The 22,686-nt window shown below is 43.8% G+C and overlaps 1 protein-coding gene across 1 annotated transcript in view; it reads left to right on the top strand.

The window, feature by feature from the left end:
• Positions 1 to 2,647: 2,647 nt before the first annotated feature.
• Positions 2,648 to 22,686, top strand: part of LOC127573206 (interleukin-13 receptor subunit alpha-1-like) — a 43,710-nt gene continuing 23,671 nt past the window's right edge. The window contains exons 1-3 of the mRNA XM_052021207.1: positions 2,648 to 2,920; positions 14,170 to 14,318; positions 15,461 to 15,626. Coding sequence (XP_051877167.1) covers positions 2,812 to 2,920; positions 14,170 to 14,318; positions 15,461 to 15,626 — 424 coding nt within the window. The 5' untranslated portion in view covers positions 2,648 to 2,811. The remainder of the gene's footprint in view (positions 2,921 to 14,169; positions 14,319 to 15,460; positions 15,627 to 22,686) is intronic.

Raw genomic sequence — 22,686 nt, 5'->3', positions numbered from 1 at the left:
TCCCTAACTCATTGACACTCCACTTACTGGTGCTATTGTGCAGCTGTCATACTGGATATCAGGACATTGTCGTATTAAATACCGAGTGAACCCTCAGTAAGCATGGCAAAGGAAAATCTGCTTGAAAATCACCAAATGTATTCAGCAGTCAGGCTGCATATGTTTCAGAGTCCATGTTTCAGGTCACAGACCCTTCTTCAGAATGTGTATAACCAGCATGATATAAGTTACAGAGCAGGGGCAGGTGTGGAGGAGACAAAGAGAATGTCTGTGAGAGGTTGGAGATCAAGAGAGACAGAATGGTATCCATGATAGTGGTGCCTGCTGAGAGACGGTAGTGAAGACAGCTGATCTGTTCAAAGGACATGTAAACAGAATGAGGACAACACTATATCCTGCGTTCTGTTATTGCTTTTCTCTTGTACTACATCGATGTACTTATGTTTTGAATTGATCTGTATGGATGGCTTGTAAAACTAAGTTTTTCATGTATCTCAGTACATGTGACAATAATAAACTAAGACCAATTCCAGTTGCAGGAAGTGTGAAACAATGGAGAATGCTGTAGGTACCCCCAGGTCTGTGGAAATTGAAGGAGTAAAGTAACATTACAACCTGGGTTTGATCCTGACCTCAGATGCTGCCTATGTGAAGTTTGTATGTTCTTGGTGTGACCTTGTGGGTTTCCACAGGTGCTCCAGTTTCCTCCTACATTCCAAGGATGTGTGTCAGTTTAATGAGCTGTCGTAGAGTAACATAAGCAGGTGGCAAAAGAATCAAATGGGAGTTGATGGGCTTATGAGACAGGCCATGAATTGCAGGGCTACAAGGGATGAGGAAGAGAAGGAATGAGATTGCTGCTCTGCTGAAAGCCAGCACAGACGCGAGAGGTTAAAAGGCCTCTTTCTATGACACAGTAAGTAAGGTCGGTGACCAATCATTAGGACTAGCCAGTTCTGAAACAAACTGGACAGAATAGTTATCTGAAATTGTTGAATTCAATGTTGAGTCCTAAGGTCTACAATATGCTCAGCCAGAAGATGAGGTGCTATGCCTGAAGATTACACTGGGCTTTGTTGGAGCAGTGTAAGAGATGAAAGACAGAGATCAGAGTGGGGGTGGGATGGAGAATTAAAGGGACAGGTGGCTGGGAACTCATTGTGATCTGTGGTTGGTCTCCCTGATGTAGAGAAGACCACATCGTGAGCACCAAATGCAATGCACTATATTGGAATAAGTGCTTCACCTGGAAGGAATGTTTATGTCCTTCATGAGTAGGAAGAAGTAAAAGGCCGCTGCTCCTGCAGTTGCTTGGGAAGAGCCATGAGGAAGGGGAGAGGGGGACGCTGTTAGAGGAGATGGAAAAGTGAACAAGGGAGTCACAGAGGAAATGATCATTTTGGAATGATGAAGTGGGAGTGGAGAACAAGATGCGTCTGGTCATGGCATCACATTGAAGTTGCTGTAAATCATTGAACATAGAACAATACAGCACAGGAACAGGCCCTTTGGCCCACCATGTCTGTGCCAACCATGATGCCAATCTAACTAATCCTATCTATCTGCACAGGATCTGTTTCCATCCATTCCCTGCCTGTTCATGTGTCAATCTAAATGCCTTTTTGAACATTGCTATCGAATCTGCTTCCACCACCTCCACTGGCAGTGTGTTCCAGGCACCTACCAATGTCTCTGTAAAAACAAAACTAGCCTTGCAAATCTCTGTTAAACGTTCCACCTCTCACTTTAATCTCATGACATTTCCACCCTGGGAAAAAGACTCTGACAATCTGTCCAATTTATTGCCTCTCATAACTTTATATACTTCTATGTTCCAGAGAAAACAATCCAAGTTTGTCCAATCTCTACTTATAGTGAATAACCTCTAATCCAGGCAAGGTCCTGGTGAACCTCTTCTGCACCCTCTCCAAAGCCTCCAAATCCTGCAACTCAGTGACCAGAACTGCACACAATACTCCAATGTTGGCCTAACTAAAATTATATACAGCTGCAACATGCAATATAGAAGACAATCCTTTACATCGGGAGGCTGATGGGGTGGAAGGAGAGGACGTGGGGAACTTTATCCTCGTTCTGGGATCACAGGAGCAGGGTGAGTACAGGACATGGAAGGGATCTAGAGACAGCCCAGAGCGTGTTACAACCATTGGAACTGCATGCAGAATTCACCTGTTTCGGTAAACCACACTTTCCAGTTTGTGTCAGCACCTTCGGTTGCTCTGGTTTCCAACCACAGCCCAAAGATATGCGGGTAAGCATGTTGATTGTAGGTTCTGAATTGCCCCGGTGTGTGGGTGAGCGGTAGAGGAATTGAGCAGGGCGAAGACTTGATGAGCATGTTAGAGAGAATAGCTTACAGGGACATATATGATTGCTCTGAGAGTCAGCATAGACGGGGTGGGCTGAATGGCCGCAAAGAACTATTGGGAGCAGTCCCTTAACCACAAGTTTGGGCACGTATTTTAGTCCTTGATTACATCTGCCCGGGTTTTAAGTGTTGGAAAAACCAGAGGTCGAATCTGGCAGTGTTTGGCGGTGAGCTCGGGGTCTGCGGGCACTCGGAGAGTGAGGGAGAGGGCGGGGGTCTCCCCACCCCACAGACAGCCCTCCCTCTCCGCTCTGTCCCAGCATGGGGTAGTGAAAGGCGGCTGCCAGGACGTGTTTTGGGCGCAACCTCCCACGCCCCTCTGACGTTGTCGGGATATTTGTCGGCTTTCTTCCGCTGTTGGGAAACACAAGCGAGCGGAGCTGGGACCGAGATTGTGTGCGCTGCCTCCCCTGCCGAGGACGATGCAGGCTTGGGTGCCGCCTCTCTTCCTGTCGCTCTGCCTGCCCGGCCGGCTGGCGCTAGCGCTGCCGCCGCCGCTCGTCCCTCACCAGGACTGCGATAACTCCTCGGGTAAGTCCGCTCCCCGCCCCCCCCCCCCCCCCCCCCCCAGCCGTCAGCTCCCCTTCCCTCTCCCTGCCTTCAGCCCCGAACCTTGTTCCGTGAAGGTCCCGTCTTAAGCCCCTCCAAACCCAGCCACTGTAGCGAGGTGGGACGCAGCGCTCCAGTACTGATGGGATAACCTCCCCTCCTTTCGCTTGGGCTCCTCCAAGTGAATCACTTCGACACCGTGGGGGAAAACCAGCGCGTAAAGTTCCGCAGTAAACTATCCGGAGCATTGCCAGGAATATCCGAGTGTCCTAGCGGTATAAACAGCAGCTCAACATTTTTCAAACCTCCCGGGACGTCACAGGGAGGGTCAGATATCTTAAAAAGCTCCCTGGGGATTGTGCTTTATGTTTCAAATATATACTTTTATTCGTCAAATGTATACAGGAATACAAAGCAATCAGTGTGTGTCTATCTGTTAGCAAAAAATCCCCCAAAATGCTGGAGGAACTCAATGGATCAGGCGGCATCTGTGGAGGGAAATGGACAGTGCACGTTTCTGGTCGAGACCCTTCAACTGGACTGGTCGCTGTCCCTCCACAGATGTTGCCTGACCGCTGAGTTCCTCCAACAGCTTTTTGTTTTGCTCCAGATTCCAGCATCTTCAGTCCCTCGACTGAATGTACCTCAGTACATTAACTGTGCTATTAAACTAATACACACTCCTACAGGGATGGTCAAACAACTCCAAGGGGACCAGGACTAGTCTACTTCCCTGCCTGTTCCCCACAGCTCCCTTGCCAAATCAAATATCTGACTCTCTCTGCCTACAACAGCTTCAGTGGCTCCGCCTCAGGGAGGGAAGAAATTGATCCTCCTCCTCCAATGCCTCTCTGTCTCCTTGCTCTGAATTTGGCAGGGAATTTAGTAGGCAGAGTCTCTTTTGACTGCTGTAGGAGCTCAGTGGGTCAGGCAGCATCTGTGGAGGTAAAGGGATTGTCAGGACAGAATTTAGATGGAAAATAGCCAGCATATAGAACCATATCTATCTAACTATACATAGATATGGAATGAGCTGCCAAGAGGAAGTTGTAGAGGCAGGTACAATTACAACATTCCTCCCCAATTTATTGTTCCAGATTCTACTGTCTTCAGCTTCTTGTTTCTGTCCCTTTTGACGTCAGCTGGCCGTGCACTTCCAGTATTATCTAATTGTTGAATCAAGCTACAATTGGCAAGAGGAAAATGGTCTGGTGAAATGTTAACTCTGCTTGACCTGAACTGTCTTCGGCATGTTCTATTTTTATGTCTGCTTATTATCACCTCCAGTTTTTTGTTTGTCTTGCTTTTCCAGCTATCAGTCCCTTTGTTGCCTCCCTGCAGACTGGTCTTCCCTGCAGCACCAGGGTTCTCTTGCAAATCTATTGCAATTCACCCTTGGCTAGTGGATTAAGAATGTTAGAGCATGTGGGCTCCTTGGCAGACTATCAAAAGTACAGAGTGAACCCCACCCATCATGTTTCTGGCTACCCGTTATTGAGACCTATTATGTTCAGTTGAGGGTTTAGTGACTGTTCCTTTACCTGAAGAGTTATACACCACAGAAACAGGCCCTTTGGCCCAACTCATCCATGCCTATCTGAGCTAGCCTCATTTGCCTCTAAACCTTTCCTATCCATGTACCTGTCCAAAAGTATTTTAAATGCTGTAATTGTACCCACTTCTACCCTTTCCTCTGGCAGCTCATTCCATACACCCACCACCACCTGTGAAAAAGATGTGCTTCAAGGCTGTCAGCACCTATGTTGGCCTATCTGGGAAACTCTCTGAGTGAAAAAGTTGTCACTCGGGTCCCCTTTAAATCATTTCCCTCTCACCTTTGATCTATGCCCTCTCATTTTAGACTCCCCTATCCTGGGGAAAAAACTATGACCATTCGCTTTATCTATGCCCTTCATGATTTTATATACGTTTTAAAAGGTCACCCTTCAGCTTCCTACGCTTCAGGGGAAACAAGCCCCAGACTATCCAGTCTCTCCTTTTACCTCAGGTCCTCCAGTCCCAGTCACATCCCTGTGAATTTTTTCTGCACCGTTTCCAACTTCATTATTTCCTTCCTAAAGCTTGGCAAACAGAACTACACACAATGAGACACAAATTCAGGATCACTGACTTGGGATAAGAGATTAGAGGTGAAGGCTGAGATCGAGAGAACTGTTATCCCTCTGAGGGTTGTAAATCTTTGGAATTCTCTATCTCAGATATTTGTGGTGGCCATATCCTTAATTTTTGGACACAAAGAAGTTTGATACATGTGGGAATTGGAAGGGAAACTGCAGAGGACTACAGGTTATTGGCTGGTTGTGAAAAAAAAACAAAAACTGCAGATGCTGGAAATCTGGAGCCAGAATATGCTGGAAATTATTAGCAGGTTGGCAGAACCTGCAGGAAGAGAAACAAGGTTTGTGTTCTGGTGCAAGGTCTTTAACCTGTGACATGAATTCTCTCTTTGCTCAGATGCCGTTTGACCTGCTGAGTGCTCCCAATATTTTCTGTACTAAATTCTGCTTTGTAGACTGAACAAGTCCATGCTGGGACTCAACACGGTCAACTGCCACTGAAGCATGGGCCCTAAGAATTTTTTCTGTAAAGCTAGGGTGTTGGGCTTAGTCGGGTTCTGCTGATAGGATGCACATCTGGAGAGCAAACCCTGATGTGGCCCCTTAGCCTGACCTCAAACCCCCACTCTCTCCCATCCCACTACACCCCACTGGTCAAGCCCCAGTGTAAAAATACTGGTTCTTTTGCCATTCACTGTAAGTTCTCTGAAAGCCGACCATTCTTGCAGTGGAGACCATTTCTCCTTATAAACTCCCTATTTTTGAACACTTCCATAAAATTTAACCACAACCTATTTTGCTTAATAGAGAACAAACCCAGCTTTTCCTGTTTCTCTGCAGAGCTGAAGCTATTGCTTTGCTGTACACTGCTTTGGACAACTACGCTGTGCCACTTAACGTGTTGTCTTCCTCCTCAGTTTTAGGGGTTGACTTACATGAAGAGGCTGGGTTGGAGGTGAGTGGGTCTATCCCATCAATTTTGAAGTCCTCCATTAGCCCTAATGTAGTGTTAAGAGGCCAGGTTGCTGGCGGGGGTATGGACTGTGGCTCAGACATGCCACCCACAGGCTCTGAGGTGGACCATCACCTCCTGGGACATGGCCTTTGTTATGACCATTGGGAAGGACATACAGGAGCCTGAAGGCTCTCACTCAACAATTCCAGAACAGCTTTTTCCCCTCCACCATCAGATTTCCAAAGGGTCTATGAACCCATGAATACTACCTCGTTATTCTTTTTTTTGTCTTTGTCCTGTATTGCTGATGCAAAACAAATTTATAGTAATTTTATGTCTTTGCACTGTATTGCTGATGCAAAACAACAAATTTTCATACAATCAGTGATAATAATTCTGATTCTGAATACTGCACACCATTGAGCCACAGCTTGTCCTCTATGGGCACTACCCCCCTGTAATTCAGCAAGGTACAAATAAGCCTTGAAGAACTCTGCATGCTCGTTAGTAAAACAACCAGCCCATTTTGAAATTTGTTTCTTCAAGTTGAAATCTCACCAGTCCCCCTCACTGTCATCTCCTCTACCCCCATTCTATTTCAAATATAAATTTTATTCATAATAAAAAATGTATACAAAAGAAGACACAGTGTAAAAAATTTTACATTCATGGTCTATACATTCAGTAGTGTTAACTTATTTTTTTAAACCATTGCCATTCATGTGGCCCTCTGGGGTGACACACGATTTCAATATCCCCACCCAAGTGGCACACCAGCATTTGTTGTGAGCTCTGGAATACCCTCCTCAGCTGCTCTGCTCTCTCTCGCTCTCCTCCTTTAAGACACTCCAACTTTGACCAAGGGCTTGGTGCGCTTATGTTTCTGTGACTGCCATGGGCATTTGAAAGTTACTGTACATTCAAATTGTTGATATTAGTGTAAAATCTAAATGCAGGTACTATTGATAGAGACAGTTGGAGACTCTGCCTCTCCCTTCTCATGTTAAACTAAATTTGGTGAATGCTGTGGTGACTCTGCTTTTGATTTGTATCTAGTCTGAGTTGAGAAGGTATCAGGTTGGCAGCTCTTGCCTTTGTGAGTCTATGTGCTCTTTCAGTTAGGGGCTGCAACCCTTGCAGGAGCTCTCTGGGATTTCACGTTTTATCTGCTGCACACCGTTGACAGGGAATCTTAAAAAATGCATGAAAGGTCACACTAACTCATGAACTGATTAAAAAGGTTTGCTTCCATTGAAGGTGGGATGAGAAAGTTCAGTTGGCAAAGTTGGGCAAGGCAGCTGGTGTGATGGTGGAAGAGATTGTGTGCTTGAGTATTATCCCCTTCTGTTGCTAGAGACCTATGGTTAATTTAAGCAAGCTTCCCTGAAAGTTAATCACAGAGTCATATGGAATCTTTGAAAGAACTATTCAATGGAAATCTTTGGAGAAGCCACCCAATTAGTCCCACCTCTGGTCCATAAACCTTTTTATTTCATCTGTACATACCATTTCCTCTACAAATTTATTACTGAATGTGCTTGCAGTTCCCTTTCTGGTATTAACAACTTTTGTGTCAAAAGGTTTTCCTATTGTTTTGCCAGTCACCAAAGTTCTCTGCTAATATTTCAGGCAGTGGAGATAAGTTCTTATCCACTCCATCAATTTCATAATTTTGAATGTTTCTATGAAACTTAACTGCAATCTTTTTGGCTCAATAGAGAACAAACCCAGCTTTTCCTGTTTCTCCACACAACTGAAGTCTTTCATCCCTGGTGCATCCTTCCTGTGGCAGTGGCACAGTAGTTAAATCATAGTCGTAGAGTGATACAGCAGTGAAACAGGCGCTTCAGATTACTGAGTCTGTGCCAATCATCAGCCACCCATTTTAAGCTAATTCTACATTTTAACTATTTTCCAGTCTCCCCAGATTCTCCCACTCACCTACACACCAGGGCAATTTTCAGTGGCCAATTGACCTACTGCCCTGTATGTCTTATAATATGGGAGGAAACCAGAGCACCCAGAAGAAACCCACATGGGTTACAGGGAGAACATGCAAACTCCACACAACTCCCAAGAACAGGATTGAACCTGGGTCGCTGGAGCTGTGAGGCAGCAGCTCTACCTGCTGTGCCACTGTGCCACCCACTAGTCATCAGACTAGTAATCCAGAGACCTGTACTAACAACCCAGAGAGACAAGTTCAAGTCCCACCATGGCAGTTGGGTAATTTAAATTCAGTTACTTGGGGGGGGGGGGGGACCTGGAATTAACAAAAACCCTTAAAAATCCATTAATGTACTTTGGAGAAGTAAATGTGCCATCCTTGCCTGGTCTCTGCTGAATGCGACTCTAGACCCAGCAATGTGGTTGACTCTGCAATGGTCAGTGTACCGATGTGTCCCAAACAAAGATGTCTGACCAGCATCCTCTGAAGGATTGACCATCGCCAGTGACAGCCACGCCCCTGAGAAATAAGTAAATGAGTTCCCCAGAATTGGATGCAATGCACCAGCTGAGGTTTAACTGGCATTTAATTATTTAAAAGGAATGTAAAATGCAGGAGCAGTAGCAGACTGGTCAGCCCATGATCCTGCTCTGCAAGTCACTAACATCAGCATTGCCTTCAACACCACTTTCCCACTCTGTCCTCATAACCCTGCTGGCTCCCTTGTAGTTTAAGTGTCTGTTAGTCTCTACCTTGAATACATTCCTGTGACTGGGGTAGAGAATTCCAAGGATTCACAGGCCTCTGAGGGAAGAAATTCCTCCACATTGTTGGCCTGAAATAGGCCGTACCATAGTTTGAAACTTCTCCCTCTAGTTCTAGATACCAGAGGAAGTATCCTCTCAGCATCTGCCCTCTCAATCCCCCCTTAGAATCTTATGAGATCACCTCTCTTTTATATTCCAATGAGTATAGGCCAAACCATTCTTCATATGTCAATGTGTTCATGCCCAGAATGAACCCAGTGAACCTCCTCTGCACTTCCTCAATGCAAACACATTATTCCTTAAATATGGAAAACAAAACTGTACCCAATACTCCAAGTACAGACTCACCAGCCCCCTGTAAAGATCATTATAATTTCCTGCTTTTATACTCTGTCTCCTTGAGTAGTGTGCACATTTGGGTGTGGCTATTCCTGAATCCACCTTAATATTGGTATTGGTTTATTATTGTCACTTGTACCGAGGTACAGTGAAAAGCTTATCTTACAAACTGATCATACAGGTCAATTCATTACACAGTGCAGTTACATTGAGTCAGTACAGAGTGCATTGATGTAGTACAGGTAAAAACAATAACAGTACAGAGTAAAGTGTCACAGCTACAGAGAAAGTGCAGTGCAATAAGGTGTAAGGTCACAACAAGGTATATCATGAGGTCATAGTCCATCTCATTGTATAAGGGAACCGTTCAATAGTCTTATCAAAGTGGGGTAGAAGCTGTCCTTAAGTCTGATGGTACGTGCCCTCAGGCTCCTGTATCTTCTACCTGATGGAAGAGGAGAGAAGAGAGAATGTCCCGGGTGGGTGGGGTCTTTGATTATGCTGGCTTTATTGCATTTGTTATTGGTTTTATTGCATTTGCATTTTGTGTGGTTAAGTTGGTCTTGAATTGCAAATGTTGAATTAATTATGACTTCAAGAAAAAGGCCAGGTTGGTGTAGGGTTGGGTACTTACCTGGACATGTGCAGCGCATTTTTCTGCCTCTATATATAAGATTTCCGACTTGTGTAGGTGTCAGGTGTGGCTCATCTTTAACATGATTGCCTCTGAGCCATGAAGTTATGGGTTCAAGGTCTGCTCCAGAGACTTGAGATCAAAATCCACTTTGATAATGCAGTGCAGTGGTGATTGATTGCTATTGTCAGCTGAGATTCAAACCAAAGTAAAGGAATGGTTCCATTACTTTATTTGAAGAACAGAGAAGTTCTCTAAATATTTATTGTCTAACCTTCATTGAAACCTTTTGGCCTTTTCAACCTTCTTCTTCGGCAGACCCACCGGATTGAGGATGACTTTCTTCCTTTTCAGTTCTGTGGCATCAGAGGTGGCTAACAAAGCTAAAGTTAGAACCACAGGCTCTTCCAAAGATGGGGCAGGAGGTGCCTGGTGGGACCAGTGGGTGGGTGCTTTGTGAGGTAGTGCACTCCTTCTGCCCCTTACACAGGGCTTCCTGGTGCAAGGATTTGAGAACAATCTTGTCACCATCTCTTTGTTGGCTGAAGGAACCTGACTGTTATGCTTCCAATTTTCTGTCATGGACACATTACTGTCGAGACAACACAAAAGTAGTTTCAAGACCTAAAAGTGGGGAGTTTCCACCAATGTACAGTCCACTGCACAGTCAGTTTGATTAGCCATCCAAGCAAGTTATTTCTAAGAAGAATACTGACATGGCTCAAATCTCAATAGGGTCCACTGAGCTGGGTATAGGCAGCAAGGAGTAGCAGGGATACAATACTTGAGGAATGCCCTGTCACTACAAAGAAACATCTGATGGGTTGCAGCATTATTGAAGCACAATATCAGCAACTCCTTGGTGGTATTAACAGAGGACCTTGCAGCAATGGAAGGACGGTACTGATTGACAACACCTCACCGTGCCTTTTCAATATTGTCTTCCAGCAAATCACACAAGGCACTTTCAAGACGCTCATTAGAAGTAGATCTGAGGGCAAGAGACCAATAAACTGCACTTGGATTTTAAAATTTAGCTGTTGGCAGGGCCACCTGAAGAGATTCAAGGACTTGCAGAGATCCTGAACAGAATGGAATGTTGATGTACAGATCAGTGATGAAGGATAACAGGTGCCTGGCAACCACCTATTTTTGAAGACCTCACACAGGAGAATGAAGTCAAGACCGGAATAACAATTGCCAGCAGCCAGCTAATGAAGATTTGGACAAGCAGTGCATTTCTTTGAAGGGCAAGTCATGCCTAGCATATGCCTTGATCTAATATGTTGTATAGCAATGAGGCTTGGATGTTTGCCAAAGCAGATAAAGGCCTTTGAAACATGTTGGTGTGGCACCCTTGCGCATTGAACAGCAGACTAGCGAGATTGCCAAGCAGCTAATTAATTGAAGAAGTTGGAAACCAAGGACTATTGCTGGAGATTGTGCAAGAAGGGGTTTGGAACACAATGAAAAGACCAGATACAATACCAGGGCAATGCAAGAAGTTGTCCCAGGAAGAGCTGCAGTGAAGGTGCTAAAAATACTGTGTGGAATGGATGACGGCTATTGCCACATCTGAGGGGCCATGATGGTCACTGTGGCCTCAAGTCTGACTTGAAAAGACTTCAGGGCATCTGAGGTCATAGGATCACTGTATTAAATTTCATCTGTGGCTTGTCTCCCATGTGCTATCCTACTTTTCCTTGTTTCATTCTGTTGCTATTATCCTCACTAGTTGCCATCTCCTCAAGTTTGGTATCTGTGGCAAATTTTGAAATCTACTTCATTCCAATATCCAAGTCATTTTCACATTTCCAAAAAAGAAGGCTCAGCATTGACTCTTGGAGAACCCTGCCATCTGAGAAGCAATCACTTACCATAGCTCACTGCTTTGTGTCCTTCAGTTAATGATCTTATCTAAGATGACACTGATTTTCCTGTTGCGCAACCCTCAATTTTATTATCTGGAGCACCAAGGGAAACCCAAATGGTCACGGGAGAACATGCAAACTCCACACAGACAGTGTCTGAGGTCAGGTTCGCACCCTGGTTGTTGGATCTCTGAGGCTTTGGCATGACCTGCTGTGACAAAGTATGGTGGTAATACACTACCAACATCCCACATTTTATTAAATCTAAAAATTTTGTTCATGAGTGTAGAAACCTTGTGAACAGGAAAATTGAGAATAGAAACTGACTGTCTAACACCTGTCCTGAGTTTAGCCTGAATATGTTCAACTGCCAAAACTAGTCAAGGCTCATGGACCAGCACAGGCCTGAGCACTATTTTTTAAAACAAGAAGTTTCTCAAAACCAAGCAATTGCCACAAATAAAACACGACAAATGTTGTGACATAAGATGTATTAGGAAAGTACCAAAGATCATATATAGAACACTAACTGTTGCATACTAATATGGCCACTGCACTCTTATCCAGCACAGCTTTAACCCTTAACTGAAACCCGTCCTAACATGTACTCTCTCTAACTTCCTTTCCAAGCTTTTTAACTTTTAAATATTCCTTAAGTTTTAAGCATTTGATGATTTTGGACAGAACTCACCCTGATGATCACTTTATAATTAATACTGTACAGGTTGGCCCACAGCTGAGATTTTCCTTCTTAATTCACACCCATGACAGTTTGATGCAAACCCCATCTTTTGATTCACCATTGTTTGCCTCCTACAAGGTCAAGAATGATGTGGGAATGTTTGTTCAACCATTCGCACAGCAAAGATGCTTTGATCGGGAGAGAGTCTGGGATATTAACATTTAGGAAGATTGGCGAATGAGTGGTAATTCTGATGTTTACCTCTTTCTAGTACTGCTGTGGAGAGAACTGTACACCTGCTCCTTCCTGCTACTCGTCCCAGGCACGCTAGATGGGGTTTATACAGCTTCAGGATTTCTGCTCCATTCACAGCCTGAATGAAAAGATCAATATAAAGCCTCTTGGTTTTACTTAACATGTAGAATTTTTGGTTAGCTTTGGTTCACGATGAGTTAAGCATTTCTTTCAGAAGTTAACTGACCACAAAACAGTGCAAGAAATGCTGTTGTTCCCATGCTCATGGGAAAAGAAATTGTAATCAGCCTGTGCTTTTCCCAGACCTCGGAACAAATTTTCAAATACTTAACATCCAACAGATCGTTTGGAGCAGACTGGTTTGTAATATGTTGAAGTGAAGCAGCCAATTTACACATAGCAATGTTACTGTGATGCAATAATCATCTCTTTATAAAACATGGAAATGTTCAAAGGTCAGGCAACATCTGTAGCGAGAGAAACAGAGTTAAGGTTAATGACCCTTCATTAATAAAACTTTGGTTAGGCCACATTTGGAGTATTGTGTGCAGTTCTGGTCACCGCATTACAGGAAGGATGTGGAGCCTTTGGAGAGGTTGCAGAAGAGGCTCACCAGGATGTTGCCTAGATTAGAGAATATTAACTGTAAGGAGAGTTTGGACAGGCTTAGATAGTTTTCTCTGAAGTGTCAGAGGCTGAGGGGTGATTTGATAGAAGCATATAAAGTTATAAGAGGCATAGATGGTCAGAGTCTTTTTCCCATGCTGGAAATGTAAAATCTTAGAGGGCATAGGTTTAAGGTGAGAGGGGGGAAAAGATGTGTGAGGCAAGTTGTTTTTTTCATGTAGAGCATGGTAGGTGCCTGGAACATGCTGCAGGAGAGGTGGTGGAAGCAGATATGATACTGAAGTTCAAGAGGCATTTAGACAGGCAGGGAATAGAGGGATTCGGATGATCTGCAGGCAGATGAGATTAGTTTGGATTGGCATCATGGTTAGCACAGACATGGTGAGCCAAAGGGCCTGTCCCTGTGCTGTATTGTTCTATATTCTATGTAATAATAATCTGGTTATTGCTGGGACAATTGGGAGGATTGCCTTGTCCTTCTTGAAAATGATGTTTTGGGATGTCTCCTGTTGGCTTAAAAGAGCAGATGAGGTTTCAATTTCATCTACAACAAACACCTTTTGACAGTGTTGCACTCCACCAGTAAAGTAAAACTCTAATAATCCACCACCCTCAGGACTTTGGGGTGCTGGACTAACATTTTCTGGACTAATACCTTGGTGAATTTCGACTTGTAGGTATCAGCTTGTATGTTTCGGCTGCAAATCTACCCAGGTTCTTGACCACTCTCTCCCCACACACCCCTGATGTCCTCACTCCTAACCCTGACCTCGGCTCCAGCTGCATACCTCTTCACACTCAGCACTAATGAGTGAGCCAGACGCCAAACCACTAGGACACCAGATACTTGGAGTTCTACTGGGCCACACTGGATTGGGCACTTGTTTCTCGAGTGAGATTTGAGTGATACTGAGGTGGGAGTGCCGCTGACTGACCCTGATCTGACAGCTTTGAGTCTGCCTACAAAACTGCACCATTATGTGTGTTGTTTGCATAGGAGGTAATTACCCTGTACTCTCCCACTGATTGTGCTTTGGTCTGAGCTGCTCACTGCATTGTTCTCACTGTCTTGCAGTGGATCTTCTGCCACCAACCAACTTGACTGTGGCACTGAGCGGGATTGGCTTCGTTAATTATAGCTGGTTGCCAAGTGATCTCTTAAATTCCAGCAAGTATAGTTTCAGATATGAAAGCTCATTTAGATACGATGGGGGTCCATGGGAGGTAAGTTGATATCTTCATTATTGGCCATTTCTGTTGTGTATTTATATTCAATATCCTTTCCGTTCTGGATCATAGTTGATTTTAATAAGATCGAAAGCTTTACTTTTAATGTTATTTTTCCATAGACTGCTTAAAAAAAAAACACTTTATTATCTGTTGATGCTTTTATTCTTGTGATGCTATCAAGTGAAACTTCTGTTTATAAATCCACTCTCGTCCATGCCAAACTTCATCTTCCCAATAAGGATGATGTATTGGCAGATGTACAAGCTTCCTGAAATTAAAAAAAAAAGCAGAAAATACTGGACACACTCAGCAGGTCAGGCAGCATCTGCAGAAAGGCTAACTGTTAATGTTTCAAGTCAGAGGTTTTACCCTTCAGAAGAAAGATCATTCACCCTGATGTGCTCAGTCTGTCTGTCTCTCTCTCTCTCTCCACAGATCAAAGATGAGTTTATTGTCATATGCAGAAGTACATGTATGTAAAGGTTCAATGAAAAACTTGCTTGCAGCAGCATCACAGGCACATAGCATCATATAAGCAGCATTCACAAGAAAAACATACATTAAACATAAATTATATCATTTTTTACAAGGAAGAACACAATGAGAACAAAAAAACCAGTCCATTTTAGTACAATTTTAGCTTAGTGCACTTTAGATGCTGCTCAACTGACTGAATATATTCCAGTCCAGTGTTTTCTGTTTTGATTTTAGATTTCCTATTTCGTATCTTGCTTTTAGATTACTGTTCTGCTAAGTTTGCTTGTCAGCTAATTAATTTTATATTTTGTCTAAAATGACTGCTGCTTGATGCGTTAAAGATCATTGTGTCAACATTGATTTTTACTTCCACGTTCACAGTCGAAAGCTAATAGTAACTCTCATGACCATGTAAGTAAAACAAAAATAGCAAATTTGATTTTAAACCCCCCTCACAGATGCCTCCTATTATGAAGTGAAAATTATAACTAGCCCCAGTCTTCCAGGTATAGCTCCAGATCACCTGGACCAGGCAGTCCAAATGTGATTAGTCTCGGTGTGTGTACAACTGCCACATTTTACTTGGTTTTGAAGGTGAATTTCCTTCTGCTGATGTTACAATGTCATCCATCCATCCATTTTCTATTCCCTTCAATTAGGGAAGAAGAATAAATGCCAATTTGAACCGTAAAGAAATCATGATTCGTAACAAGGGCATCAATTTCAAAGTGAGGGCACTGGAGACATTGAAGACGATGGAGAATTCTGACCCACATACTTGTCGAGAAAGCAACTGGGTTGATATTTACATTCCCCCTGAAGAAGGTAATACTGAAGTTCTCACTGTTTATGCACTATTGTAATGCCAGCCCTTGCTGAATGTGATTACTTTGTCTTGAATCAATGACCAAGAGTTTCTAAAGTGTCACTACAGGTGCCCCTTTTGATTGGTGACTTTTTATGTTATACCTGTTCATTATTTGTTGCTTGCTTGTTGAGTAAGTTCTCATTTGTTCCTGCAATGCAGAATTGATTTGGATGTGAGTACTTGCAGCATTCATAGAAGCAGAGTAGATATAAAAGTTTGACAGTAGGACAGAACGTTTAATTTTTTTTCCCTTTTGGCCTACGACTAAAGGATGTCAGAGCTATTCGAAACTGCAAGTGACTTAAGGAGAGTAAATAAGGAGAAATTGTTCACACTGGATGCAGATATAAGTTGATTGATAAAGTTCCCAGTGCAGGTAAAATATTGTTAATATCACCTGTGCTGAGAGATTTGCTGACAAGTTTGAGGAAGCAAATGAACTCCTGCAAGGGATGGAAGGAAAATCCAACATTTGATCCCAGCTGATGGGTACTCCTTTCTGTGCCCTGCCCTGCCCTGCACCCATGAGCACTGTCCTCCAGTGTTATTTTCTTCTGTGGTCCTGCAGAATCAAGGGCGACTTGTGTCCACTCTGGTTCTCTGGAATCTGAGGTGTCTGATGAGGTCAATGTAGGAAGTGTAGACCACTCTACAGTTGGAGGTGCCGGGGTGGGTGGGTAGTTTGGTCCACTCCATCCACCATTCACAGTGGGTTTCACTGTGCTTCTAGTGAATGGATGAGGTTATTGGTGCCAAACCAATGCTGCTGCTTATGCTGAGAATGGCTCTATGTCAGAGATTCCCAGAGATCAGAGAGGAATTGTATTTCTTCAAAGAGGCTTTGGGCACATCCTTATCCCATCCTCAATCTATCTGGTAATCTCTTCCCAAGACAAAGTTTAGAATAGGATGTCTTTTTTGGGAGTGTGGTGTTGGGCCTGTCCACCATGGCTGACTGAATGTAGCCAAGGCCTCAATGCCCAGGATGTTGCCAGACGACACTGACGTCAGCATGTTTATTATTCCAGTGGATTTGGAAAATGTTGCAAAGCGATCATGAGTGGTTGAGATGCCTGCTGTGATGGTCAGGGTCTCTGAAGGACAGAGGAGGGCAAGGATTACTGCTGCCCAGTAGACCATGAGTTTTGTGCAAGGTCTGATATCTGTACCTTCAAATACCCATTTCCTCAATCAACTAGAGTCTGTGCTAGTGCATTGAAGCGATGCTGTTTTCACCACTGATGCCCACGTTCACCAAGATGTGGTTCCTGAAATATGGACATAGTGACAGATCCGTCCCTGCCAGTACTGTACCCCAGGGTTATACAGTGACAGACCCGTCCCTGCCAGTACTGTACCCCAGTGTTACACAATGACAGATCTGTCCCTGCCAGTACTGTACCCCAGGGTTATAACGTGACAGACCAGTTCCTGCCAGTACTGTACCCCAGTGTTACACAGTGACAGACCCATCCCTGCCAGTACTGTACCCCAGGGTTATACAGTGACAGACCCGTCCCTGCCAGTAATGTTCCGCAGTGTTACACAGTGACAGACCCATCCCCTTCAGTATTGTACCCCAGGGTTACATAGTGACAGACCCATCCCTGCCAGTACTGTACCCCAGTGTTACACAATGACAGATCTGTCCCTGCCAGTACTGTACCCCAGGGTTATACAGTGACAGATTATCAGAACTTTGAATGTGGAAGACTGATTCGGAGAATGTTTTAAGTTAAGAAAGCTAAAATAGTTTCAGAAGAATGCACTCAAACTTTTTTTTATTTTAAAAAAAGACATTAAAAGGAAGCGAAAACCAGTGTAGGGCAGAACAATGACCAGAAGGAAGTATTTTGCAAAAGTCTGCTTCAGTTAAACAATGAGGAAGTTCAGGGCTATGGGGCAATATACAAATTATTCGTAATAACAGAAATTCCTGGCAATGGAAACGGTTTTGCCTAGAAGTTTCCCTTCTACAGGCGAACTTGTCAGATAGCTGGCAAGCCAACAATTCATAGAAAATTCTGCAAAGGAACAGGCCTTTCAGCCCACACCGACCATCAACCACCCATTTACTATGACCTTGCATTAATCCCATTGTAGGCTCCCCACATTCCCATCAACTCCTGCTGATTCTACCATTCACCTACATACTCAGGGCATTTTACAGCAGCTAATTAACCAACCTATCCGCACATCTTTGGGATGTGGGAGGAAACCAGACCACCAGGAAATCCATGTGATCACAGAGAGAACGTTCAAACTCCACACACAGCATCAGAAGTCGAGATGGGATTGAAACCAGGTCATTGGAGTTGTAAGGCAGTGGCTCTACTAATAGAATCAGAATCAGGTTTATTATCACTGACTTGAGTCATGAAATTTGTTGTTTTGCGGCAGCAGTACAGTGCAAGGCATAAAGACATATAAAAATTACAATAAGTTACAAAAATAAATAAATAGTGCAAAGGAGGAATAATGAGGTAGCGTTCATGGACTGTTCAGAACTCTGGTGGCAGAGGGGAAGAAGCTGTTCCTGAAACATTGAGTGTGGGTCTTCAGACTCCTGTACCTCCTCCCCGATGGTAGTAATGTGAAGAGGGTGTGTCCCGGGTGGTGATGGTCCTTAATGATGGATATTGCTTTCTTGAGGCCCCTGTACTGCTTCTGGCCCCACCAGCTATAACATTCAGTCAGCAGCCTGGAACCCCAGGTTATTTGTGCTTTTGACAAACATTTGGGGCTTCCCCTTGCCCCCTCTGTCAGTGTGGAGCCCTATGAGGAAATTAGTTTCATCCAGGGCCAGGTCGGAGTCTGAGGATTTGCAGGGGAGATGGGCCCAAGTGTGGCGGAGAGGTCGGGGATCATTAATGGGGCAAGGATGAGGGTACAGGGATCCACTGAGGACATAAGGGGTAGGATAATATATGGGGGAGGTGGTAGGATGGATGAGTTTGGTATTTGGGAGGTAGGCTTGGATAATTGGTGCATGGGACTGGTAGCTGTGAAGGATTTTAGTTGGTTGGGGGTGTGCAGTTAGTAGTCATGTTGGTGATCATGAGCTAATTGGGTCAAGCTGAGGTGGGAGTCGGACTGGGGAGGCTGACAAGGGTGAGGCTGTGATCTGAAGAGTGTTGGGGTCAATGGCCCCATGCAGAACTCTATCTTGAAGGAGACCTGCCTCAGTTGTATTCTAGTAGTGGCATGCAGTGTCCTTCGATAGTCCCTCCTCAGGTTATACAGAGCCAGGTGGTGGAGGCAGTGCTCCAGTCTCCCTCCACCTGATGCTGCAGACCAATTGAAAATGCCTTAAGTGGTTTCTATGTTGCATACAGAAGTCGCAGTACAATTCCTCACCATGCAACTCGTATGGAGACCCAATTCTCAATTAAATTTCTTGTCACTGAAATTTGAGTGTGCAATCTACAAAGATGTGGCACTACACAGTCCATTTTCTAGACATTTAACCTTAATCCATCAAAAAGAAAGATTTTGAGTACCACTATTATCCCGCTCTGCTTCCAATTCCAGCTACACCAGTCCACATAACTGAAGTCCATTATTCCTGATACTGTCCCAGTAAATCCCCTCTGCATCCTTCCTAAAGTGCGACACCCTGAACTAGACACATGGCCCAGCTGAAGCCTTGCTAGTGAACTACTAAGATTTACCGTAACTAGTTTTCTTTTGATTCACTGCATTTCCACTTATAAAGCCTGGAATCCCATGTGCTATTTTTAACAGTCTTATCACTTTGTCTCTCAGCTTCGCAGTTCAGAGAACATGAAACCTTAGCTTCTCTGTTCATGCTCATGTACCATAGAATTTAGTTGCTTCCCTACATTCTACCATTGCAATTGTAAACAGGATAATCAGTGTTTGATCTCTCCTACAATACACACTGTCCTTCCAAATAAAGCAGCAATTCATGTGCACTTCCAATCTAGTGAGCTGCATTTGGTATTCACAATGTGATCTCCTCTACACTGGGGAGACCAAACACAGATTATATGACTGCCTTGTGGAGCACCTGCATTCAGTCCACAAAGGTAAACCTGAACTGCCAGTTACATTCACTTTTATTCTCCATCCACGCTGATCTATTGGTCTGTGGTCTATTGCACTCTTCCAACGGGGTGCAAGATAAGCTCGAGGAAAAGCAGCACATCTTCCATCTGGGCACATTGCAGCCCATAGGACACGTTATCTGAAATTGTTGAATAGAATATTTTGCTGCTTCTGTTTGTTTCAGAACTGGTCAGCTGTTCTGTGGCTTTTGCCATCTGTAATATTAACTTTTTTTTTCTCTCCATTGACACAGCACCTGCTGGACATTTCCAACATTCTCCTTTTGATTTGGGGTTCAGCAACAGCTCTGACCTGCATTTCACAGCTTTAACATCTCTCTCAAACAAGGATCTTCCCTTTGTCCTATTCATCCTTCCACTATCCTCTCTGCAGTTTATAATTAGGAACGTGAGTTTTAGTGAAAGGTCTTTGACATGAAACATTGACTGTTTCTCTCTCCATAGATGCTGCCTGACAGACATGAGTATTTCCGACATGTTCTGTTATATATCACATTTCCAGTTGTTTTCAGAATCAAAGTACCAGTTTAATACATCTGTTGGCTCCTAGATTTCCATTATTAATTCCCAGTATCACACTCTATAGGAACAACCCAGTGAACTCTTCTGCTGATTAAATATCTATAGGAACTCTTAACATCTGTTTTTATATTTCTGGCTCAATTTATCTTGCCATCCATTTCTTTTTTCCTTTCTTATTAATCTTTAATGTTAGGGATAGATAGTAAAACTCATTCATTTTGGAAGCAGCTGTTGCCAGCACTTGTATAACAGGATTGTTTCTCTCTGCTTATCAGCCCGAGCCGGAATGTTGTTTAGGTCTTGCCACATCCAGCGTGCTCTCTTTCATCATCTGACAAGTTGCAAATGGAACTGACCACTGTACATTTAGGGAAGTGGTATTGCACAAACAACTGACCTTCTACCGGAGGGGGAGGTAATGAACCAGCTGAAGATATCTGGGTTTGTGATACTGACCTGAGGAAATCCTGCAGTGGTGTCCTGGGCTGACGTGATTGGCTTCCAACAGCCACAGCCAGCTTCCAATCAAATGCTTTATCCCTGCTGTCTATTCAATTTAGTTTTGCCAATAGTAATTGATCAAATGCTACCTCGGTGTGAAAGGATGTTAACTTGATCTTGGAATTCCTCTCTTTTTATTCCTGTTTGGCGTCTGTTATTGCAGGAGTGTATGAGGTGAACAATCTTGAGTCACAGTATGGAAACAGGCCCTTCGGCCCTCAGAGTCTGCACTCATTGTCAACCATTTTACCCTAATCCTACCCTAGCCCATTTTTATTCTCCACACATTCCCATCAACTCCCCCCAGATTCTGCGTACTAGGGGAAATTTACAGAGGCCAATTAACCTCCCAAGCCACCCATCTTTGGGATGTGGGAGGAAATCAGAACTCTTGGGGGAAACTTACTCATGGTTTTGTAAAGCCTTTGACTTTGTACCTCACATCCATGCACTGGACTGTGCCATCCCCAAGGGTGGGGATGTTCATTCATTTAGTTCTTACTTCTCCATCACCGTTCTGAGTTGGATTTGGCAAAGCAGCATAGCTTCGACCTGCCCTGTTGATTGTTTGATCACTTCCCTCTGTGCAATGTTCACTGTTTCCACTGATGTCTGTAGTCCTGCATTGTAACGCCGATGGAATGATTTGTTATTTTTGGCGCTTAAAAAAAAATCAAAAAATAACCTGCAGATACCAGAAACCTGAAATAAAAACAAAATGCAGGAAATACTCAGTAGGTCAGGCAGTATCTGCAGTGAAAGAAAGAGAATTACATTTCAGATAGTGCTGCTCTTCATGAAGGATCTAGAACTGCCTCACTGTTGTATCATCCCCACTTCAATGTTGCTCAGCTTCAACAAGCACTGATGTATTAGCTGAGAGAGTGATGAGTGCCAATCAAAAAAAAAACTTTCCTCTGATCAAGTTTCCCTCTTACCTTAAACCTGCCCTCTAATTTTAGACCCTTCTACTATTTGTGGTGAGTCAGTCAGTGTTGTGATGTTTAACTGCTAACCAGACTTGTGTACTTGGGAGAATCCAAATAACCATGATTACTCGGGTTTCCCTTTTCATGTTTGAACTGATGCAGTGTTAGAGTCCAATATCAAGGATACTCCGTGCCCTCCCCCAAACCCCCCGTTCCCAAACGCATATTCCTCTGGCAGCTCTGACCTGAGACCAGGACAGAACATGAAAGGTGACTAAAATGTATGATCCTCTGCTGTGTGTTTGCTGAGTTGAGGTATAAAAATCAATCTGCAGATCCTAGCAGCTAACATCAAAGCACATATGCCAAAATCAGGAGAGATAACACAGCAGAGAAACCAGTCCTTCTTCCCACCACATCCATGCTGACCATTTGGGGTCCATCTACGCTAATCCCATTTACCAGCATTTGGTCTTTAGCTTTCTATGCCCTGACAATTCAAGTGCATGTTGTGATAATCTCTGCCTTCACCACCCCATCAGGCAGTGCAACCATCCTCTATTATTTCAAAAGCAAACTTTATTCATTTAAAAATATGTACATACAGGTAGACAGCACATGGCTTTCTTTACATTCATTGTTGCCAAGTCTATATATTGTGTCATCAAGTTAGTACATTCTATGTACAAAGCACAATGCCACTCATGTCCTTCTTAAACAACACATCCTTCAAGTGTTTGCAGGGCTGTCACAAGGAGATTGCAGCAATCCCCAGGTAAAAATAAAATCCTCCTCAGATTCCCTTTGAACCTCTTTCCCTCTTATCCTAAACCTGTGCCTTTTAATCTTCAACCCCTCTACTATTTGTAGTGAGTCAGTGCCTTGATGTTTAACTGCTAACCAGACCTACGTACTTGGGAGAGTCCAACTAACTGTGACTACTCATGAACTGCTGAAGTCAGCTTAAAAGTAGTAAA

The sequence above is a fragment of the Pristis pectinata genome, chromosome 8 (assembly GCF_009764475.1).
Source record: "Pristis pectinata isolate sPriPec2 chromosome 8, sPriPec2.1.pri, whole genome shotgun sequence".
NCBI classification, from domain to species: domain Eukaryota; kingdom Metazoa; phylum Chordata; class Chondrichthyes; order Rhinopristiformes; family Pristidae; genus Pristis; species Pristis pectinata.
The sequence above is the reverse complement of the archived record's forward strand: the minus strand, read 5'-3'. Positions and strand labels throughout refer to the sequence as shown.